Genomic DNA, 19,942 nt, shown 5'->3' with positions numbered 1-19,942 from the left:
CCGAATACCGAATACTATTCAGTTTAAACTTTACCGAAACGAATATTCGGCCGAATTATTCGGTTTACGATTTGTTTGTTATTTTGTCGCGTAAACAGGTTTGAACATGTATGCCACCTGTAATCGCCGGCTAGATAAAGAGCGGGCCGTACCTCACCGCCACCCGAAACCACGAAATTTCAAAAATTATCCTAATGTACTAGAATCTCCCTATCAACATTGTTGGACCCTCTATTTCGAATGAGATTTTCTGCTCCAGAAAATTGTGAGCTGGAACTGTAACAAATAGGGAAGGACCTCTCCAATATATTACATTTTTTAAAAGGAATTTCATGTGGCATTTTGAATTTCCTTCTATGTCGATATGACCTTCAAAAAGCCGGCAACGCACCTGTAACTCCTCTGGTGTCATAGGTCCGGACGAGGTCGTGGGTAGCGGTGGTCATTTACTATCAGGTGACCCGTACGCTTGTTTCTGTGTCTTTTTCCAGAAAAATGTACTCCTGGTAATAGTGTATAACGAACGACTATTTTCGAAAACAGGGAACTTACATGAAGAAAAATGCAACCGACTGGAAATTGACGGAAGCTTGGTATTCAGCACCATAATTTACCATTAATTAATTATAAATAGTACAATATGTACGTTTCTTTCTGAACTACGAGGGGCGTTCAATATATTTTTGGTATCAGCACTGAAAAACACACAAATTTTACTCATTAGATTTATAATAATAACTTAAATCTTACATAAGACGTTTTATACTTCATTTCTACTGTATCGTGCAGCCAAGTAAATAGAAATACTCGAACCGAATATATTCGGCGCCATAGCCGAATAATTCGACCGAATACGAATATTGAAAAACATGCCGAATACACCGAATACCGAATACCAAACGAATATTTGGCGCATCTCTAACGATTATAGAACCTTTTAGAAAAATAAACGTTGTAAAAAATTGCATTTGTAATAACAAAAGCTAATTTAAGTAATTAAAGTCAGTTAGCTGATCGAATTTGCAATGAAGAGATACATGGAATAGTGAGAATGAAGAAAAACGTGAAAACGTGCTGAGGTGATTAGGGACCATCTAATACATGAGTGATGAATAAATGGGAAAAAATATTTCTGAAGGAAAAGTCAGCGGTAAGAGTTAGTAGGAGACCTCGGTTCTGATGATTCGAAAACACAGTAGGTAACCAATGATACTGGAGGCAGGTTATGAAGATAAGATTTAAAAGAAAAAAAAAACATTAATTTTATTGCTCAAATAAATATTCACTATCAATATTTCTTTTATACATAATCTTTATAAGACTTAATGTAACCAGATTACGATTATGTATATACAAAATATTGTTATCATCGTAAGACAACATTTATTTAAAACGTCCGCAGCGTTTATTTTTCTGATTGTTTACATAAAAGTCAAGTTATTAGTTTAGTTTTATAGCTTTACACTGTACCCCACACATAGAAAGGTATGCACAGGGAATATAGGAACCTAGTATTGAGACACTCCGTTCCCATTAAAACACTTCCGTTCCCACTTTCCACCGAATAGGTACTAGAGGCATTGAATGTCGAGTGGCGGAATTCAATGCCGCGCACTGCTTCTGTAGTCGCATACTTGGGCCCTTGCACCACGATTGTAGTTAATATATGGCATAAATGGTATTATTAATTTTATATTAAAAAAATCGAAACCATCTTAGTATTTATATTGTTTTTTTTTTAGTCAACTGTACCTATCCTGCACACAACACCGAGGGAACCAAGTGTAACCTAGACACTCCGTTTCCCACTTTCCGCCGAATTCTATGTACCACCATTATTCGTAACATATATATACCACATGGTTCTTTTAACTTACTTCGTAAATTATGGGAAAAAATACAAAAGAGAATAAAAACTAACAACGTATATTCCATAAAAATATTTCCTTAAGCAACTAAGTCTTAAAACTATTATGTTATAACTTTGACTGCCTTATTATCACGGTTCATGAGATACAATCTGGTGATAGACGGAAAGACAGACAGACAGACAGACAGACAGACAGACAGACAGACAGACAGACACCAGAGACTAAGTTTTATCCTTGGATATGTGAAAATTCATAAAACCATAACATTACCTGTTTCGTATTCAAATGACAACTTAATGTGTAATGATGTAAGTACAACTTCAAAGTTGTACTTACGTTCATACAAAAGTTCATCACTGATTGTATCAACATAGATCAACATAGGCTTTCGATTCCTATATAACTTATCTAAAATTCTTATCACTTATACTCATATGAAAACGGACATAATATGTCCTTACACTCTTATTCATACTCCAGTTATTTCTTTATTACTATTTTCTTCTGGATTTTTCTTCTTTCCTAAGTCTTTGTAAATATCTTCTAATGTTCTACCTCTTGTTTCCGGAATAACAATTATGACATACGCCGCCATAAACAGACAAACTAAGCCGAAGAAATAAAATGCTACGTGTATACCGATAGAATTTGCGAGTGGTTTAAAGAATAGCAGTTGAAGGAAGTCAGCTAAGGATGTTGCGCTCATAGCTGTGGCCATCACTGTGCCTCGATACTGAAAAGATAAAAAATAAGGAAATCGTTCATAAGAAAGAAAAAGTCTTTTCTGTCATCTATTTTATGTGATAGCTTCACGCTGTATCTCGCACATAACAAGATAGGAAACCTAGTGCTAAGACACTCTGTTTCCCCTTTTTTGTGTGAGGAGTTAACTTTCTAAGGGTTTTTCTCTTTGTGCCAGAAGATACTAAAACATCATTAATTCATTGCCCCGAGCGGGGATCGAACCCACAACCTTGGCTTACAGTCACACCCTTGTACCCCAGCGCCACAACAACCTCAAATTCAAAGGTTTTTCAGATGTTATTTTTTATGGATTAATTTTATATAAAACTATTTATAATTTAACTGTCTATTTACTCTGTTAAAACTTCATTGATTTTATTTTTTTATTCCGCCATAAGAAACCTAAGAATAAAGTGTAAAAACACCCCAACAATACTATGTCTGTCTTGTTACCAGAGCGAGGAAATAAAAATTATTATTATTTTTCTTGTTAGATTTCTTTACAAAATAATCATACCTTAAAAGAGAAGATTTCTCCAGACAATACAACAGACATGGGCTGCAGACCTGAAGAATCGCAGAAGATGCAGAGACACAACGTGAACAGTGGTATCCAAGACGGTGTGATCACGTCATAATCACGCATCAAGAACCACGAAGCGAGAACGCACATACTAAGTCCAGAAATTGCCGAGGATATGAAGAGTAGCGGCTGCGAAAAAAAAAATTACACGTCAAAATATAGCAGGGCAGACAGTCTCGGATTCAACGCTGCGTGGGGACGGAATGTTTTATCACTGCTTTCTCTCTACTATCTACCATGTTATGTAGGAAAAACGTAGCCAGTGAAGCGTTATACTGCGTTGGGTTTCTACCTATACCACTGCGCTCTCATGACCAAACATATATGTATCTATAACATATATGTATATATATATATATATACGATTAAATACCTTTCTTCCGCATTTTTCAACAAGGCCCGAAGCGATAATCGATCCCACGACCTGAACTGCCCCGAGCAGCATTGCTTGTTGGTTAGGGCTCAATATTAAGCCTTTATTGTCTGATGATGCCAGAGTGAAGATTTCACCAGCAAAGTTTAAAACGGGTATGGCGCCGCACACTTCCCTCGCTAGTGTCGATATCATCGCGATTTGGAAAGCCTTGAATAAGATCTTGTCGGTAACTGAAATATAAAAACAAATGGCTTATAGATTTAAATTGTTTTATTTTATTTTAAAAAATATACTTCTTTTTCAGGTAGGTTCTCTCTATCCGTATATAAAACAGAACTGATAGAGAGAACCTAGTATCAACACACTCCTCGTTCTGCGATTTCTTCTCAAATTTGAGATACTGCGTGTTGGGTGACCCCTAGAACTACCTACCAGAGCAGGACAATGTAAATAATCCAAGCCTTGATTCCTTTTTTTTATACCGCGATAACAGAGCAAACTTTATAATATATTTTTTAAAAGCTTGTAGTAATAGAGCTTAGTTATATTTTATGATATATTTATGTTTTTCAATGTGTACTGAAGTGAACTACGTGAAGTTACGCTACTTAACACGCAATGCCTCAATTTGGCGGAAAGTAGAGAACTGCAGTGTGTTAACATTAGGTCCTCTGTCTACCCTGCTATGTGCGAGATACGGCGTGAAGCTAAAAAAAGGAGCAGGTAAATTATGAACATATATTAGTTAACTTACAAATAGTCTTTAAAAAGAATTGATTAGCTTCATTATCCTTCTTTTGTTCTTCGTTTATAAGGTTTATCTCTTGTTGCACTACATCGTCCGCTTCAGATCTACATCGGAGCCATGCGATAGCTTTGGTCGCATGCTGAAAAATAAAAAAAAATATATAAATTCTTTCCGTCATTATGTAGCGGCCTGACAAAACGTTATTTTCTTCATTTTAGTCTTTCTTAAAATTGGTACTTACCTTATACCTAAATATGGAAGTCGTTTTTGTACTCTTTTTTATTTGTTATATTATTAGAAATAAATAAATGGCACTTTTATATTGTTTAAAGAAACCTGATACTTTTTTTCAATATAATATTTCAATATAATATAATATTTATAACATTATTAGCAAAAAAGCTCAATTTGACCCACATGCCAGTGCCCGATTGAGCTCTAATTTGGATTATGACTTTAGTTCTGATGACAATAAAATTAAATATAGTCAATATCGTTGTTAATCTAAAGGAGGCGTAGTAACGAAATGGCGGATTGCTATTTTCTATGGTACATATCCTATAGTACATGTTAATTTTAAAGATATTTATGGCATAGTAACAGTACGGAAATAATATGTGTTTTTTAAATATAAATATTTTTCGTATTTGGGAGAATGCCAATTGCGTTACAGTGCCGTCAATATAATTGTATAGTAGGTAGGTGTCGAATAATGTATGGAGATTTATAAGGTTCCCATGTGCGGGAGACAATGAAAAAAAGATACATCAAATTTACTTACACTCTATATATTCTCGCTTATTTTAAAATATTTAAACTTACTTCTACTTTTCCAGTCTTCACGAGGTACGATGGAGAGTCAGGCATGAACACGAACAATGAGAGGTGAATGATGGGCACGGCGAGGCAGGCCCAGAGGATTTGATAATAGTTCAGCAGATCTCCCATCACGTAGAGCAGCAGGTTACCGATTGTGTGGAATAAAATTACCTAGTAATAAAAATATTGAAATGTATAAATAATATTTTTCAGCTTCACCTCAGGAATTCATCACAAAGTGGGAGACGGAAGTGTCTTAACACTAGGCTCCCTGGTTCTCTCTGCCTGCTCTGCTTTGGATAAATGTTATATCAATAAACACATTTCCCCATAATAAATTACAATCCACAACCATTGTGAACAATGTCTGTTCCAAAAATTAAGAAGTCATATAAATTATTCTGTCCCGCTTCTGTCTAGCAAAAAATATTTTTCAATGGAACATAAATGCTACCAGGAAACGATGAAAATCAGTTTAATTATTTATAGAATATACTCACGAAGCATCCCAAAGCGCCTCTGATACTGTCTTCGCTAATCTCCTTAGTGTATATCGGACATATGACATAGCACCCTGACATAGAGATGCCGACCAGGGCCCGCGCCAGGATCAAAGCCCAAATGTCCAAGGAAACTAGTAGTAATATCCAACTAACCTGGTAGTAAAATAAGATTATTGTAATTATTTTTTAGCTTCACATATAACAGACAGTGACAGAAAGAAAAAAAAAAGAAAGAAAGACACTCAGTTCTTCACTTTGTGTTTGAAATTTACTCTCTCTTCCGCCACTGTTTTATTTTTCACGTTGTATCCCTCACATAGAAGGCTAAGGGAACCACTTTAGTGGTGGTATGATATCTTGAAAATGTTGCGGAAAGAGGAAATCGGAGTGTTCTAAAACTAGGGTGGATATGGCAGAGTTGCCTACACAGTTGTGGGGGAAAAGGAAAGCGGGAAATTACTTGTTGCCTACAGTAAAAATTATAATTTCGGATTATTTTTAGTTAATTAAATTTAACCAGGTAACATTAATATCAAGTAATAACTAGACTAGATTTTTAATTACAAAATTACCCCAATTTAGCTATCTTTTGCTAGATAAATAATTTAAATACGAGTATAATAAGCATAACAGTACAGCTAACAAGGCCGTCGTAGCTTGTGACTGTAAACGCGGTGGTTATGACTACGATTCACACTAGAACAAATGAATTATTTAATATTTCTATATTTTTAATGTGGTAGCACGGCAAAGCGAGCGGCATTGACAGCAAATGTGGAACGGAGTGCCTTAACACTAGGTTTCCTCTGCCATCTCTGCTATATATGTATATAGGATGAGGCTAAAATAAAAGCAACGAATTTAAGTAACAAACTTACAGCGGCAGATAATGAGACCAGAATGAGAGCTAGTTTCCGTCCATACTTGTCCACGAAGTACGCGATCGCCATATTCGCAGGAATGCATATTAGATAGGGTACTGCGGCCATCCATGATATCTGAAAGAAATATTAAATATTTTTTTTATTAACTCCTTGAGATTTCATTGTATTATACATATTTTTATTTACTCAATCTGGTAACGAGGCAAAGGTCGACGTTGAGGGACGTAATGTTTCCAGAATTCGGCGGCTTGTGGGGACCGGAAATGTCTTAATAGAGACGTAGTGTCTTAACACTAGGTTCCCAGGATCGATACCCTGCTAAATGCAGCATACAATGCTAAAACCTATTTATTTATATTCTAAGACGTCCCCTTAAAATTAACTGCCATATATGTCAAGTTTCAATTTGATACTCATATAGAAGGTCTTTTAGTTTACTTTATTAGTTTGCCTACCCTGCTATGTGCGGGATAAAGCGTGAAACTAATTATGCAACAGTAGCATGAATCGTCGATATTTCGATTATTTTGTCTTTTTATAGAAATTACGAATAAACGGCAGCTCGCAATTCACTTTCGCGACATAAATACGGTCAATTGTATGTTAAATGGCATAACTCAACACTGTTTTTTATATTATCAAAAATTGATTGAAGAAATTAGAATAATTTAAATATCCCAGTGTCAGAATTGAGGTCATAACTAACTTAGATAAGATACCTCAGCATCAGTAAGAGGAACTCCTTTAGGTGACTCCTTGGACTGCAGCAACAGAGACATCGGAGACATCCATCCTATACTCGCGCCGTATGATATCACTGGGAGGTTTACTGAAACAAAGTTTTTGGTGAATAAGATTTAACCTTACCAGTCTTAATTTCTTTTCAATTGTTGAAAGAATATAACATATTTAGTAATTACATAAAAAATTAGCACACGCAATGCCTCGAAAAATTCAGTGAAAAGTGGGGAACCGAGTCGGTTCGCTCAGCATACCTTGCTATATGCGGGATAAAGCGTGAAGCTGATTTATTCATTTATATTTTTTTATAGGTGAAATTTTATTAATAACAATCATTGTCGTCGAACTCACAACCATCGTAACTACGACCACAAGCTGTTTAACTCACAACGATGACCTTAAACTCATTGTCTGTACTATAAATGTTTCATCAGTCAAAAATAATTCCGCCAATTTAAAATGGTTGTTTGGTAAATTATTATTTAAATTAGTTAGATACGTTTCTAATGTGCATAATTGTAAACCTTATGGTCGTGGGTTCGATGCCTGTTTGAGGAAATCCTAAATTATTTTCATTTCTCTCTCTATCTCTCTCATGAGACACGCGGCGTTAGTTACCGCCAAGTAGTACCTACGCAATATATATTTTTTGTTTAAATAAATAGTAATAGCAATAGCTAGTTTGCCGAATACTAGTTTTGAATTGAACCTTGGGTGTTTTGACATGATAACAAAAAAGAATGCCTCAAAGAATGATTAAGATCAAACCAGTTACAAAAATAATAAGTGATAAATACCTAAGAAATCGATGAAATATTTAAATACTCTTGTTTCTAAATACATATAAGCCTACTTATACTGTATTTTACTAGTATAATGACTTCCTTATTGTTTTAATATTTAGTTAAAAGAATTCATAATGAGGTCGGCCGAGGCGCAGTGGCGCAGAGCGTGTGACTGTAAACACGACGATTGAGGGTTCGATTTCCACTTTGGGGGATTGATTAATACAATATTTTATTTCTTCATTCTTGTAATAAATCAAAACGCAACGTTGAATACTGCCACTCTATACCCAATGTCTCGAGAATACATCATATTAATAAACAATATATAATATAGCTTTTATTGTGAGTAGTGTAATTTACCTAATGGGAAGGGAGTATCTTAACACTAGGTTCCCATGTTCCCTCTGCCTACCCTGCTATAAACATTGATGTAGCTTTTATAAAATGACGCTTAGTGACAAACAGTAGGAAATTCTTAGAATACCATGGATTCACGGCGTGTGGCCTTGGACTTCGAGCCAAGTCTGCCACAGGGGCCCTTTAAAATGTGTATTAACGCTAACCTAACCTTAAACCTACCGATGTACCCATTAAATTATAGATTTTGCCTTTCCCGCTGTATCCCGCATAACAGGTTAAGCCACTCCACATTTACTGCCCAAATTTCTAGACAGAAATCAACGCTACACTTTATCTTGGTACTAAAGCGAGTCAAAATTAATTACTTCGAGTGGGAATCGAGTCGCTAAGCCGCGCCATAACGGTGTCTTACCGTTTTTGTTATATTAGTAAGTTAGTAAACTAACGCATTCATCGCAAATTAACCTACCATCTTCAGTAAGGTCACTTTTATTCTAAAGGTATAACATTTTTGTCGAGAGGTATTTGAAGCTATACCCATTCATGCAATGATTTCAAAACCCAATTAAAGCACTCTATCCTCAATTATTGAATTTCTTAGTCAGTATATATATATTAAATTTCTTATATAAAACACTTTATTTTGAAATAATTTCATTCAAAACAAGAAGTTACACATTTCATTTTTTGGATGCTGAAAAAAAAGACGCCCAAGAAAACGAAGAGGGACTTTTTGAAAATCAATTATTTACAGTCTCTGCTTATATCACTCTGCTTTAGTCTATTATATACTAATATAAAATTACAACTTACTTAATATGGCACATAATATTTGATTCACTTTACTATTTTCCCCCCACAGTACATTTTTTTTCTTCACCATTTTACACTAAAACTAAAACACACTAAAATGCACGAGAACTTCAACTAAATTACACTAAAACTGTATAACACATAAAGATTTTACAATTAAAATACATATATGGGTGGTTTTGTGTTCCGTTATAACAAACAAACCGTTCGAATGTCCAATGGAAAATGAGTCGGCGTCGTCTCAGCGCTCGGGATGACCCAAATCGCTTACCATAATGATTGGTTGTAGAGGAATATATTTATAAATTGGGGGTCAACGACAAAAGCTTCATATAAAAATATAGTTTTTAGAGTATAAAAATATAGCTTTTAGAGACGTAACTCAACGCTGCGACTTTGTACCAAATAAAAAAACAAATTGCATTGCGTTACGATGTCTTAAAAAATCGTTATAATATTGTTAATAAAAAATACATTGGTACGTTTGTATACGTATAGTTGAATAACATTAACGATTCTGTATAGAGTTGTCCTATTTTTTTTTAATTTATAATTTTTATTTCAATACATTTAAAACGAAAAAGTCACTATCATTCTAATGATACATATAAATTATAGATACTTTCATTGATAAAATCGTCAACGAGCATTTTATTTTATAATATATATTGTATAAATTATTATTAGCTTCACGGTATATCCCGCATATAGCAGAGTAGGCAAAGGGAACCTAGTATTAAAATATTCCATTCTCTAGTTTTCGCTATTTTTTTCGAGACATTGCGTGACTTTCAATCATAAAATTGGTAGGTGTAATCGACTCGCACTTCACTATTTTTTTTATGTATACTGAAAAGAATACAAGGAAATACAATACGCGTATGATTGAAGTGCGTTAATCTTTAAAATTTTTAACGTATTCTAATTTATGTATATTTCAACGTAAATGAATATACGAGTATTTGAATATGCTCAATTTCTTTGTTCCTCACTTACGGCCTCCTCAGAGATATTCACGAAAAACAAAATCGATGACGCAAAGAGAATAATAATTCTAATCCATATTTTACCAGATATTAATAAAATAATAAAACAACATCTATATTATATAGAAAAATTAATTTGTTCTATTTTGGTCTTCCTACTTTTTCTCGCCTATACAGGGAATTTACAAAAAATATATATCAACAACTCCTCAAAAGGTACCACATTCCTTCCTTTACTGTCGAACTCTATAAGATAGCGTTATGACGGAGCCCGACCAATTATTTTCAATTATTAATTTGAACGTACAATGTATTGTTTTTTTTCGTAAGTGCGTTAAGACGTCGTTTCTGCTTCATTACTAACAATAACCAGAGAATCAATTGGCGCGTACAATACGCGTTGCCATAGCAACGTGTAATTTATAGTCTACAGTATATATAAGTGTATATTGTCATTTTTCCTACATATTGCGTCAAAAAAGCAAGGACTCTGTCTCTGACTCTCAGTCACTCTGTTCTCAACTTTAAAAAAAAAAACAACTTTCAATTTATATGCGCAAAATTAAGCAAAACCAAAATATAATTAACTTCAAAGAAATAGAAACTACTATATAAAATCCGTATTTTTTGGAATAGGCAAGATAAAAATAACATTAAGTAAGCTACTAAACGCACCGAATAAAAGCTGTAAAGAAAAATACGCAAGCTGGTACCGACCTACAAAAAAACGGATTATGAATAATAAAAGGGCATATAAATATATATTTTTTTAAACTTCATTGCTATATCCCGCACACCACAGGGTACGTAAAGGGAACTTAGTGTTAAGACACTCCACCCCCCATTTTCCGCCGAATTCTGAGGGTATTGCATGTAGAGCGGTGTTGTCTCGATACCAAAGCTAGGTAATGAAAAGACGTGTGACTGTAACACGACGGATATGGGGTTGACTCCCAGTATTATTTGCAAATTTCCATCTCCAATTTATCCTCTCCACGCTTTTTCTCCAGAAAAAATACAGGAACTTAAGTGTACATAAATATACTTACTTAATATGGCACATAATATTTGATTTACTTTGCCTTTCTCAAATGTCCCGTAATATTTCATTGTCACTACACTTTTAGCGGGCTTTAGGACAAAAAACTTTTATTTTAATTTTTCATCGCCGGAATCGAACCCCAACCCTATGAGGATACTTTTCAAGCTTTACAAGTCGATCGTTACTTCCAGTAGTAAAAACGTATGTAACACATGTACTACTGATTCACTCTAATTTATATAATAAGTATGAGATAACAATGTTTGACAGAATAAAGCCAGAAAAGGATTTATTGCATTATATTTTGTAAGCGTTTATGCAAATATTTTAATTGAGCTGGATTTATATTTGTAATGCCTTATTGGGAGATTTGATCCAAAATTGTTAAATTTTCACTTCGCTTACCAAGTACTTGGTTGGTAAGTGGTCGCTTCGCTCGTTATTATTATCAAAAATATATTTGAATGATTTATTGATATCTGATCTTTAAGTTTTTTAGCTTCTCGCTATATCCCGCACACAGCAGGGTAGAGGAACCTATTGTTAAAATACTCTCATCCCCATTCTCCGTCGAATTCTGGAGGCATTGCGTGTTGAGTAGCGGAATTCAACGCCACGCTTTGCCCCGACATTATGGCAAAGAAAGGAAAATATTAAATATTTCAATTCTCCAACTGAGAATCGAACCCGTTATGCCTGATACTGGCCTCAAGATAAAATAATTGTGTAGTTCAAGCGGATGAAGTCGCGGGTCGCTAGTTGAATATAAATTCTACAATACAGAAAAGTACCTCTATTCTGAATAATTTTTATATACATATATGCGAGCGATACAGTAAAATATGAAAATAATATTATTAAAACAGGCTTATTCGTAAAATACAGATAAAAATAAGAAATATAGACAGTAAATATGAACATTTAAGATTATTTATGAGAAATAATTTGAATTAATAATAAAACAATGAATAAGCTCTATCGTATTATCTATTTAAGAAATTGTGAATAATAATTTACTTTTCGGTCCCAGCATTAGACACAAGCCTTTATGTCGGAGGTTTTTAGTAATCAATTATTCTACGATGATGTATGGAAGAGCTTAACTCTGCACTACACCTATTACATAATTAAATCGGTAAAACATTTATACTTTACGTCTACAGTCTAAGTCTGGTTGAAATTCTCAAGAATTTCCATCTCGTCTCCCAATAAGGCTACAGTGAATCCATGAAATGCTAAGGAGTTTCTTTCTCCATATAAGTATCCAGATTTCTATTTTTTTAGAGAAATAAACAGCTGCTACATGAATATGAATATGAACTTATATAAAAAATACATAAGTATCCACAGATTAAATATATTTATGTACATAGATGTAAACAAACAACAATTCATATACATAAAAAATATAATATTCGAAAAGTAAAATAGTTAAAATAAACTGATTACTTTATTTTAACTATTTCAATACTTTATTAAGTGTTGAAGTATTGAAACTAAATTTTTACGGCTTTTTTTTACTTAACAAAATTTTAAAGTTAAAAAAAAATGTAGTAAGTTTAATTAATTTCTTATGGCTAATATATCGCTTATTTCTATAAATTGTATTTAAAAAAATAAGCGAAAATATTTTTTTTATTATTTTCTATTAAAAATAAATCAAAATATTACATTTTAAATAATTTTTGAACATTTTTTTTTCCTTTTGTCACGTCATAATAATAATTTGTACAGTTTGCTTGTTTAAATAGTTCCAAAATGATGCCACTGAGTCACTATAGCCAAAAACGAAGAAAATATTTCATCAGCCAGTGCGTAGCAACACTAAACTACGTAAAGTTTAACCCTGAGAGCATCCGACGATAACTGGTTTTCACCGGTTCGTACTGGCATAGTGCGTAGCGTTGCTTTCAACGGAAAATTTACTCATTTTCTCGGTTTCGTAGATAAATTTGTACTGATTTTTTTATTTTTAATTCGTAGATTAATTTATATACATTTTTTGGCTTCATTTTGTATCCCGCACATAGCAGAGTGTGTGAAGGGAACCTGAGAACCTAATGTGAACACTCTTTAAGGCACTTTTATACCTCACTTTCCTCTGAATTCTGGACACTGTTGGTGAGTTATAATATAAAATATGAATTACAAATGAATAACAGAAGTATGAAGTTTACGATAGTTATAGATTATACGGAATTATGATTATATGATTATACAGATTGCCAATATATTTTTTTAAATAATGCATAAGAAAATAAATAAATTAATAAAATAACACACGGTACCACATTTATGACAATATACTCTTTAAATAAATATTTATACTGTTATTTAAAGTAACAAACACGTTTCTATGGCAACGTGTATTATACAAGACAATTTGTTCACAAATTTTTACTATTACTTTTTTTTACATACTTCTTAAATATATTAACAGTGTATTAAACAATTTTTATTTGTTAATCACACATTAAGGAAACTACAGTATTTAAAAAATATAAATAGACGATCGTGGAATATTTCTAATATACATATTATCGAATCTATATAATATATTTTATTAAAAAATATATAATAATGTTTTACACAAATAATTTAATTATTGTCGCATTTTTGCATCGCTTGGAATGCGAAAGAACCTTTTTTTAGTGTATTTCTAATAGTGTTTTTGCACTTCGATACTAATACAATACTTGCAAAAATTTTTTCAAAAAATTTCCATGATCTGATTAGCAATTACTACTGAATAATAAATAGTTTAAAAACAATTAAAACACGCAACATGTATTGAGTACAAACTCGATGTGTTTACTCAGTTTCCATCAACCATATTCTAATTCCTTCATCAGACCACCTCGATGGTACAATAATTAATAATTGCTCACTTTTATGATGATATAACAATTAGAAGTGCGTGTAATTAACATTATATAAAATATTTTTTATTTTTTCAAAATTATTTATATTTCTTTCAGAAATTAATAATTTACATTATTAAATATTATCCATTGTTATAAACACCTGCTCTCAGCCAATAACGGAGAGGCATTCATTCTCAGAATAAACAAAATTAAGCAACTGAGACTACATACTCGTATCATATTTAATATTTATAGACAGGATGTTTGTTTATATAATATTTGGACTAGCTAATTAAATTGTTTAGGTATATTATTTTGCAGCTTCATGCTGTATATAGCAGTGTACGCAGGGGAACCCTTGAGAATGTAGTGTTGAAATTTTCCGTTCCATTTCGATGTTCAATTTTTGGAATTTCCCGCCGAAATGTGGAAAAAAAAATATCGTCATTGAACTGGTTATCTACAATATAGGCAAATTAGTATTCCAGGATGAAGAATTTATTTCTGATACTCTTCGGTCAGTACTCATCGGTCTTCTGAGCCAGTGGTAACCTTCTGTTTTTTATTATGTCCCACATATGGTTGGTTAGGCAGAGAGAACCTAGTGTTAAGACACTCCGCAGCGGAACTCAACTCATTCTTTGTCAATAGAATGAAGAAATTAAATAATGAATTCCCCCGAGTGAAAATCGAACCCACAAGAACATGCCTAGTATTTAAAAATACTAGTAAAGACCTACTTGAATAAAAAAATATTTGCACGCCATAAAACTATTTAGAACTATTCAGAATTTTATTGTAAGTTATCTGATTCCTTTGAATTTTTTTATGTAATTATTGAGGCTAGGGAATGTAAATTATTTTAGTAAAATAATTCCATTCGGCACAATCGTGTAAACTCGACAGGTTGTAGGTTCGATTCACACTCAATTAAATGAAATATTTAATATTTTGATTTCCTCGCTCATACAGAGTGAAGCAAGAAAACAATCATTAGGTGCTTGTTTTATATTTTTCATCGTACCTACAAAATACGGAAGCCAACAAATTTTACATAATTTTTATCATTATTTGATTAATTTCATGAAAAACAACCTCCTATCGTACCGTTAATTGCTCAAAAACGTTAATGTCAATATACTTAGATTACATCAAACAAAGTTTACAGTGTTTCATCATACAGAGTAGATACAGAGACAGTATAATTTGCATTTAGATTAAAATGTACTTTATTTTTTATCAAAATGCTGTCCTTATGTGTGTATTAAATTATAATATTATTAATAATAAATTAAATTTATCTCAATTCATTATATTTTTATTATTTATTATAAATATTAGGTCAAGTTGAATTTAGAAAAATAAGAAAAGCAAAAGAATGTATGAATATATGAATTTATTTTATCTACCATGTAACGGGTTAAGAGGAAGCCTCCCTATAGACCTCTTTTTAAGCCATTCCTCATCACTAACGACAAAAGAATTATTAAATTCAAAAATAATATTTTTAGATAGACTTATTCTGTTAAACTACGATGATATTTCAGCTAATTTCTTCTTTCATATCTGTAGATGTAAAAAGAGCTGCGAGTCCATTTTTGTTGAAATTAATATTTATCCATATGTGTGAAAAATGGAAAATGTCAAAAAAATATATTATCAAAAAAGTATGTCAAAAAAGTATGTGTTATGAAAATGAAAAAGTAATAGATATAAATGTGTAAGTAGCAGAACAGACATTAACAGACAGAACATTAATAGAGTTTTTTAACTTCACGCCGTATCTCACAAATAGCAGAGAAAAATTAGCAAAGTATCGAAAAGAAAATATTGTGATGAAAAGAAAACTAGTATAATCTCATTAATGTTTCATGGAGTCCGTGTCACTGCGCTGAACAACTCCAATCGGTGCCTGGTGCCTGGTGCCCGGTGCATGAACGTGCGCTTCCACAATCTGAACTTCTCCCGACTCTTACCTTACTAGCGTCATTTTAAACTATCTAAAATAATCTGATGATAGATTTAGACAAGCGTAGAACTTTTATAAGATTACAAAGAGGGTTGCAGTTGTTAGTCTGTAGGAGCACAACTATGTATGTACGTATGTGTTTTATTAATTTGGTGTTCAAAGAACATAACAAAAAATGAAACTGATGATAAATGAAATATGCCAGAACTATAATTTTAGCACACCGTTCTCTCAATTAACTCTAGAAGCAAAGATAAAAAACAAGGGATTCTAAATAAGTAATACATATTTTATTTTTTGTTAACTAAGAAATCAGAAACACTCCAATTAAATGAAAGTCGTCAAGATATATACAGAGAATAACAGAAGTTAAAACATCCAGAAATATTCACTGCTTTCACTTTCACTTGAAACTCCTTTATAAGTAATCCAAATAGTTAAAGAAGTTTCTTTCTACCAAACTATTATAAAAAATGTTAAAAACTATAAATGTAGGATAAAGATTATATATTAACACATCATAAAGATTAAGATACGCTAAGATAAACTACTTAAACAGATTTAAAACTTTAGCTAGCGACTTGTAAGACACTGATCAAAAGACTGACTCCAATTCTTAAAAGTAATCCACAATGTCACAACTTACAATACAACGTCATTTTAGAGTTCCGTATAGCTAATAACAAACATAATGGTCTTCATAATAATCTTTACTACATTTGTGATGAAAAACCTTTTTTAAAGATATAATGTTAAGTATAAAAAAAATAGTGACAGCCACATAGACTGCTGTAAAGTCTTTCTAAATCAGTCAGTCAGACTATTTTCGTTCGTCCACTGCTGCGATTGTACCCATCTTATAGCACCAACCATCCCGTCTTGGCTTGCGTGTATTAATGCGCTGCCAGATAATTTCTTCATACTATCTCGCCATCATGCTGCAGGACGTTCTTTTTTTATGAACAGCTAAGACGAAAGACCGGGTGTAACACCAGAAGTGCTACAGGTGTGTTGCCAGCTTTCAAGGTGGACGCGCTCTTTAAAGGTATCTATGTCGTGTCGACACAGAATCACTACTGTTCTACTGTTTTGTGGTGCGCGGAAGACAATCTCTTCATAATCACACAGTAGTAGAATGCCTCACATCCAAATGATGAAATCCGGCGGTAGAACACTTCCCATAATAAATGCGGTAGAGAACACCCAGCGAGGAGACATCTCAACGCACAGCTTAAGTTTCAAACCTTTCACACAGTATTATGGTCCTAATGATTCCTAGTATACGATAAAGCTGATGCTTGGGTTGACCACGATCCCAATTAAGTTAAGAGTATTCTCTTAAACTGGCGACTGGATACGAGAAATGGGCTTTTTTTTGTGTTAGCACACAAACTTGTATCTTCTGTTGGTTAAATTATATAGGTTCCTTTCACTCCATAAGAAAATATTGCCGAAGGTTGTCTCAACAGAAGACAAATTTATTTAGGCGCTCTTCAACGTTTTCACCAGCGTGGCTGAAGTATAAGGCATCCTCTGTGGACACCGCCGGATGAATGTTATCCTGAGACCCCCTCGTCCAAAAGATTCGTCCGGGCTATTCAATATTTTTTCTAAATCCTGTAGCGATTGTACCATGATGACTGTATCTTTGGCAAATTGTCACAGATGTTGGATGATCTTAAAGATGTAGCTAAGCTCCAGAAAATGTAATTGAATATAAAGAGCCTCATTAGGCTTATTGAAACAGATGTATGTCAGTTTCCTGCCCCTAATAATTCTTAAAGCTAGGATCAATTTCTATCTACCAAAAGTTTTGACCGTACAGTTAAATAATAAACGTAACTAAGTATTTTTTCCTGTTCCTTTAAGAGTACCGGGAAATCATCCTTTAGGTCTACTTTTCCCTCGGTCTCGGTTTCCCAAAAGTCAAACATCAGCTTTCTGTGCCCTGTAGTTTCGAAAATACTTTGAATAGATGTCAATAAATTCGAAGTCAATCGATTGGCTTTCGGAGACAAAGTGTCGATCGTATTGTAGGAAAGTTACATACAACGCATGAGTATCCCCTGTATTTTTACAGGTTGATGACAGTAGACCTCTAAAAAACGCGTATTTTAACCTCTAAGTCATCATGTAATGAGGCCAAGAGGTGGTGCAAGGGCACAAGTAATTGGTTGTGGGTTTGATCCCCATTCGAGGAAACGAAATATTTACTTAAATGTATATTTTCATTTCTTCGTCTATTGTCAATACAAAGCGCGGCATTGAGTTCCGCCACTCAACACGCAATGCCTCCAGAATACGGCAAAAAGTAGGGAACGGAGTGTCTTAACCCTGCTGTGTGCGGGATACACCATGAAGCTGATTTTTTTTAATCATGTACTATAAACCGTTTGTCAGTGCGTCGAGGAAAATCTAAAATTATATTAAATATAATCATAATTTATATATTTAAAAATAGATGCACATAAATATAATTATTAAGTAGAGTTGTGAATAGGACGTTTGTTTTAGTTTAACATGCCACGAGAACGTTCCTTATCTCCTAATATTTAACAATACTATTATTATTTCTACCTTAACTCTAAGTTAATACGGCTTAATATCAATTACATCTTATATTTATATTCAATGAGGTCGGTTTATTTAGTAGTAGATAATGAAAATATGTCGTTTATATTTATAGCATAAAAAAAACGGCCTTTGCCAAATATATTTACCTGTTTATTTGTGAATATGTTACTGATTGATGTTATGTTTGTACCAATTTAGTGTAATTTTATTAACGTCTTTCACAAAATTTGCGAGTTGAGTGGCGGAACTCAACGCAGCGATTTGCCTTGTTACCAGAGCGAGTAAATAAATATTTAACCCCCCAAGTGGGAATTGAACCTAAAATCGTCACTTTTACAGTCGCACGCCTTTGCCTCTGCGCCGCGAAATACAATATAAAAATCATGAGGTGCCTTACCAAAATTTTGGGGCAAAGTTTTAGAACAGTCGAAATGATATAATTATTTAGTTTTTTTGACATGAAGTATTTTATTATAATTAATGTAAAAAAAAATACGACACGCTGTATCGTGCGCATGGCAGGCAGAGACACTCCGTTCTCCACTTTCCGCTGAACTTTTCGATGTATAGCGTGTTGAGTGGAGGAACAACGCCGGGCTTTTACCTTGGTGCTCAAGAGAAGAAGTGTAAATATTAATAAATAATTCAGTCCCCCGTGTGAATCCATTAATTATGGAAGGTTATAATATAACATCACGTTAATCATTCGAATTCAATGAACCTGTGGTCAGAATTACCTCGTCATTTTATGACATACGCAACTCTTGGTAATATTTTCATTCAGCAGACCGTCGTAGCCGCAGGTAAAATTAATAATAATATAATATTGTTAGGAAGTACGTGTTATACCATATTTGGATAGACTTTATAGACCGAAAAAACAAGGAGGTTCTCAATTCGTCAATCGCCAAAAACCATGTTAAGATCTGTTAATGAGATCCTGGAAAAATCGAAGGAACTGCTTAAATTTCGTAGTCACACTTAAAAGGACTTGGGTATTTTTTAATGACTCTTTTGTTTGCTTTCGGAAAATACAATTTGATGACGTGTAACTCATGATGAAGACAATAAATGGCCTACGTAGTTGTAATACCTACATTAACTGCAATAGTTATTAGGAAAATATTGTTAAAACTGACGAACCACGGTTTACATTTCGTCAGACATGAGATTCCTGAATTTGTTGTTGCATTTCTTTTCAACCAACTTCAAAAAAGAGAGAGGTTCTCAATACACCCGAATATTTTTTTGTGTATGTTGTGTCAATATGTCAAAAT

The 19,942-nt window shown here is 33.2% G+C and overlaps 1 protein-coding gene and 1 long non-coding RNA gene across 3 annotated transcripts; one reads left to right on the top strand and one right to left on the bottom strand.

The window, feature by feature from the left end:
* Window positions 1–1,910: 1,910 nt before the first annotated feature.
* On the bottom strand, window positions 1,911–11,438 carry LOC146533302 (facilitated trehalose transporter Tret1-like). Of its 2 annotated transcripts, none has more exons than XM_085194110.1 (9): window positions 11,266–11,438; window positions 7,248–7,357; window positions 6,523–6,642; window positions 5,642–5,797; window positions 5,145–5,312; window positions 4,329–4,461; window positions 3,572–3,804; window positions 3,133–3,327; window positions 1,911–2,604 (listed from the first exon to the last, which is right to left on the bottom strand). In XM_085194110.1, the coding sequence occupies exons 1-9, from the start codon at window positions 11,324–11,326 to the stop codon at window positions 2,341–2,343; spliced, it is 1,440 nt and encodes a 479-aa protein (XP_085050236.1). In that variant the 5' UTR covers window positions 11,327–11,438; the 3' UTR covers window positions 1,911–2,340. The 2 variants fall into 2 exon arrangements, with proteins under 2 accessions (XP_085050236.1, XP_085050235.1); XM_085194109.1 differs by lacking the exon at window positions 11,266–11,438 and adding an exon at window positions 9,231–9,454.
* LOC146533303 (uncharacterized) lies at window positions 3,698–5,257 on the top strand. Its single transcript, XR_014878536.1, has 3 exons — window positions 3,698–3,800; window positions 3,879–4,297; window positions 5,159–5,257. It is a non-coding gene; the product is annotated as an uncharacterized LOC146533303 (long non-coding RNA).
* Window positions 11,439–19,942: the final 8,504 nt, after the last annotated feature.

This window comes from Heliconius melpomene, chromosome 12, assembly GCF_056956725.1.
Source record: "Heliconius melpomene rosina isolate 202511_hmr_F chromosome 12, ASM5695672v1, whole genome shotgun sequence".
Classification (NCBI taxonomy): domain Eukaryota; kingdom Metazoa; phylum Arthropoda; class Insecta; order Lepidoptera; family Nymphalidae; genus Heliconius; species Heliconius melpomene.
The sequence above is the reverse complement of the archived record's forward strand: the minus strand, read 5'-3'. Positions and strand labels throughout refer to the sequence as shown.

Bases quoted from the DNA above. Each gene is read 5' to 3' on its own strand.
- LOC146533302 (XM_085194109.1), bottom strand. From the start codon at position 9,300: ATGGTGAAGAAAAAAAATGTACTGTGGGGGGAAAATAGTAAAGTGAAT. The intron at 6,643-7,247 runs GTATCTTATCTA...TATTTCTTTCAG, and splicing joins TTCCTCTTACTGATGCTGAG to ATATCATGGATGGCCGCAGT. The intron at 3,805-4,328 runs GTAAGTTAACTA...TTTATATTTCAG, and splicing joins ATTCTTTTTAAAGACTATTT to TTACCGACAAGATCTTATTC.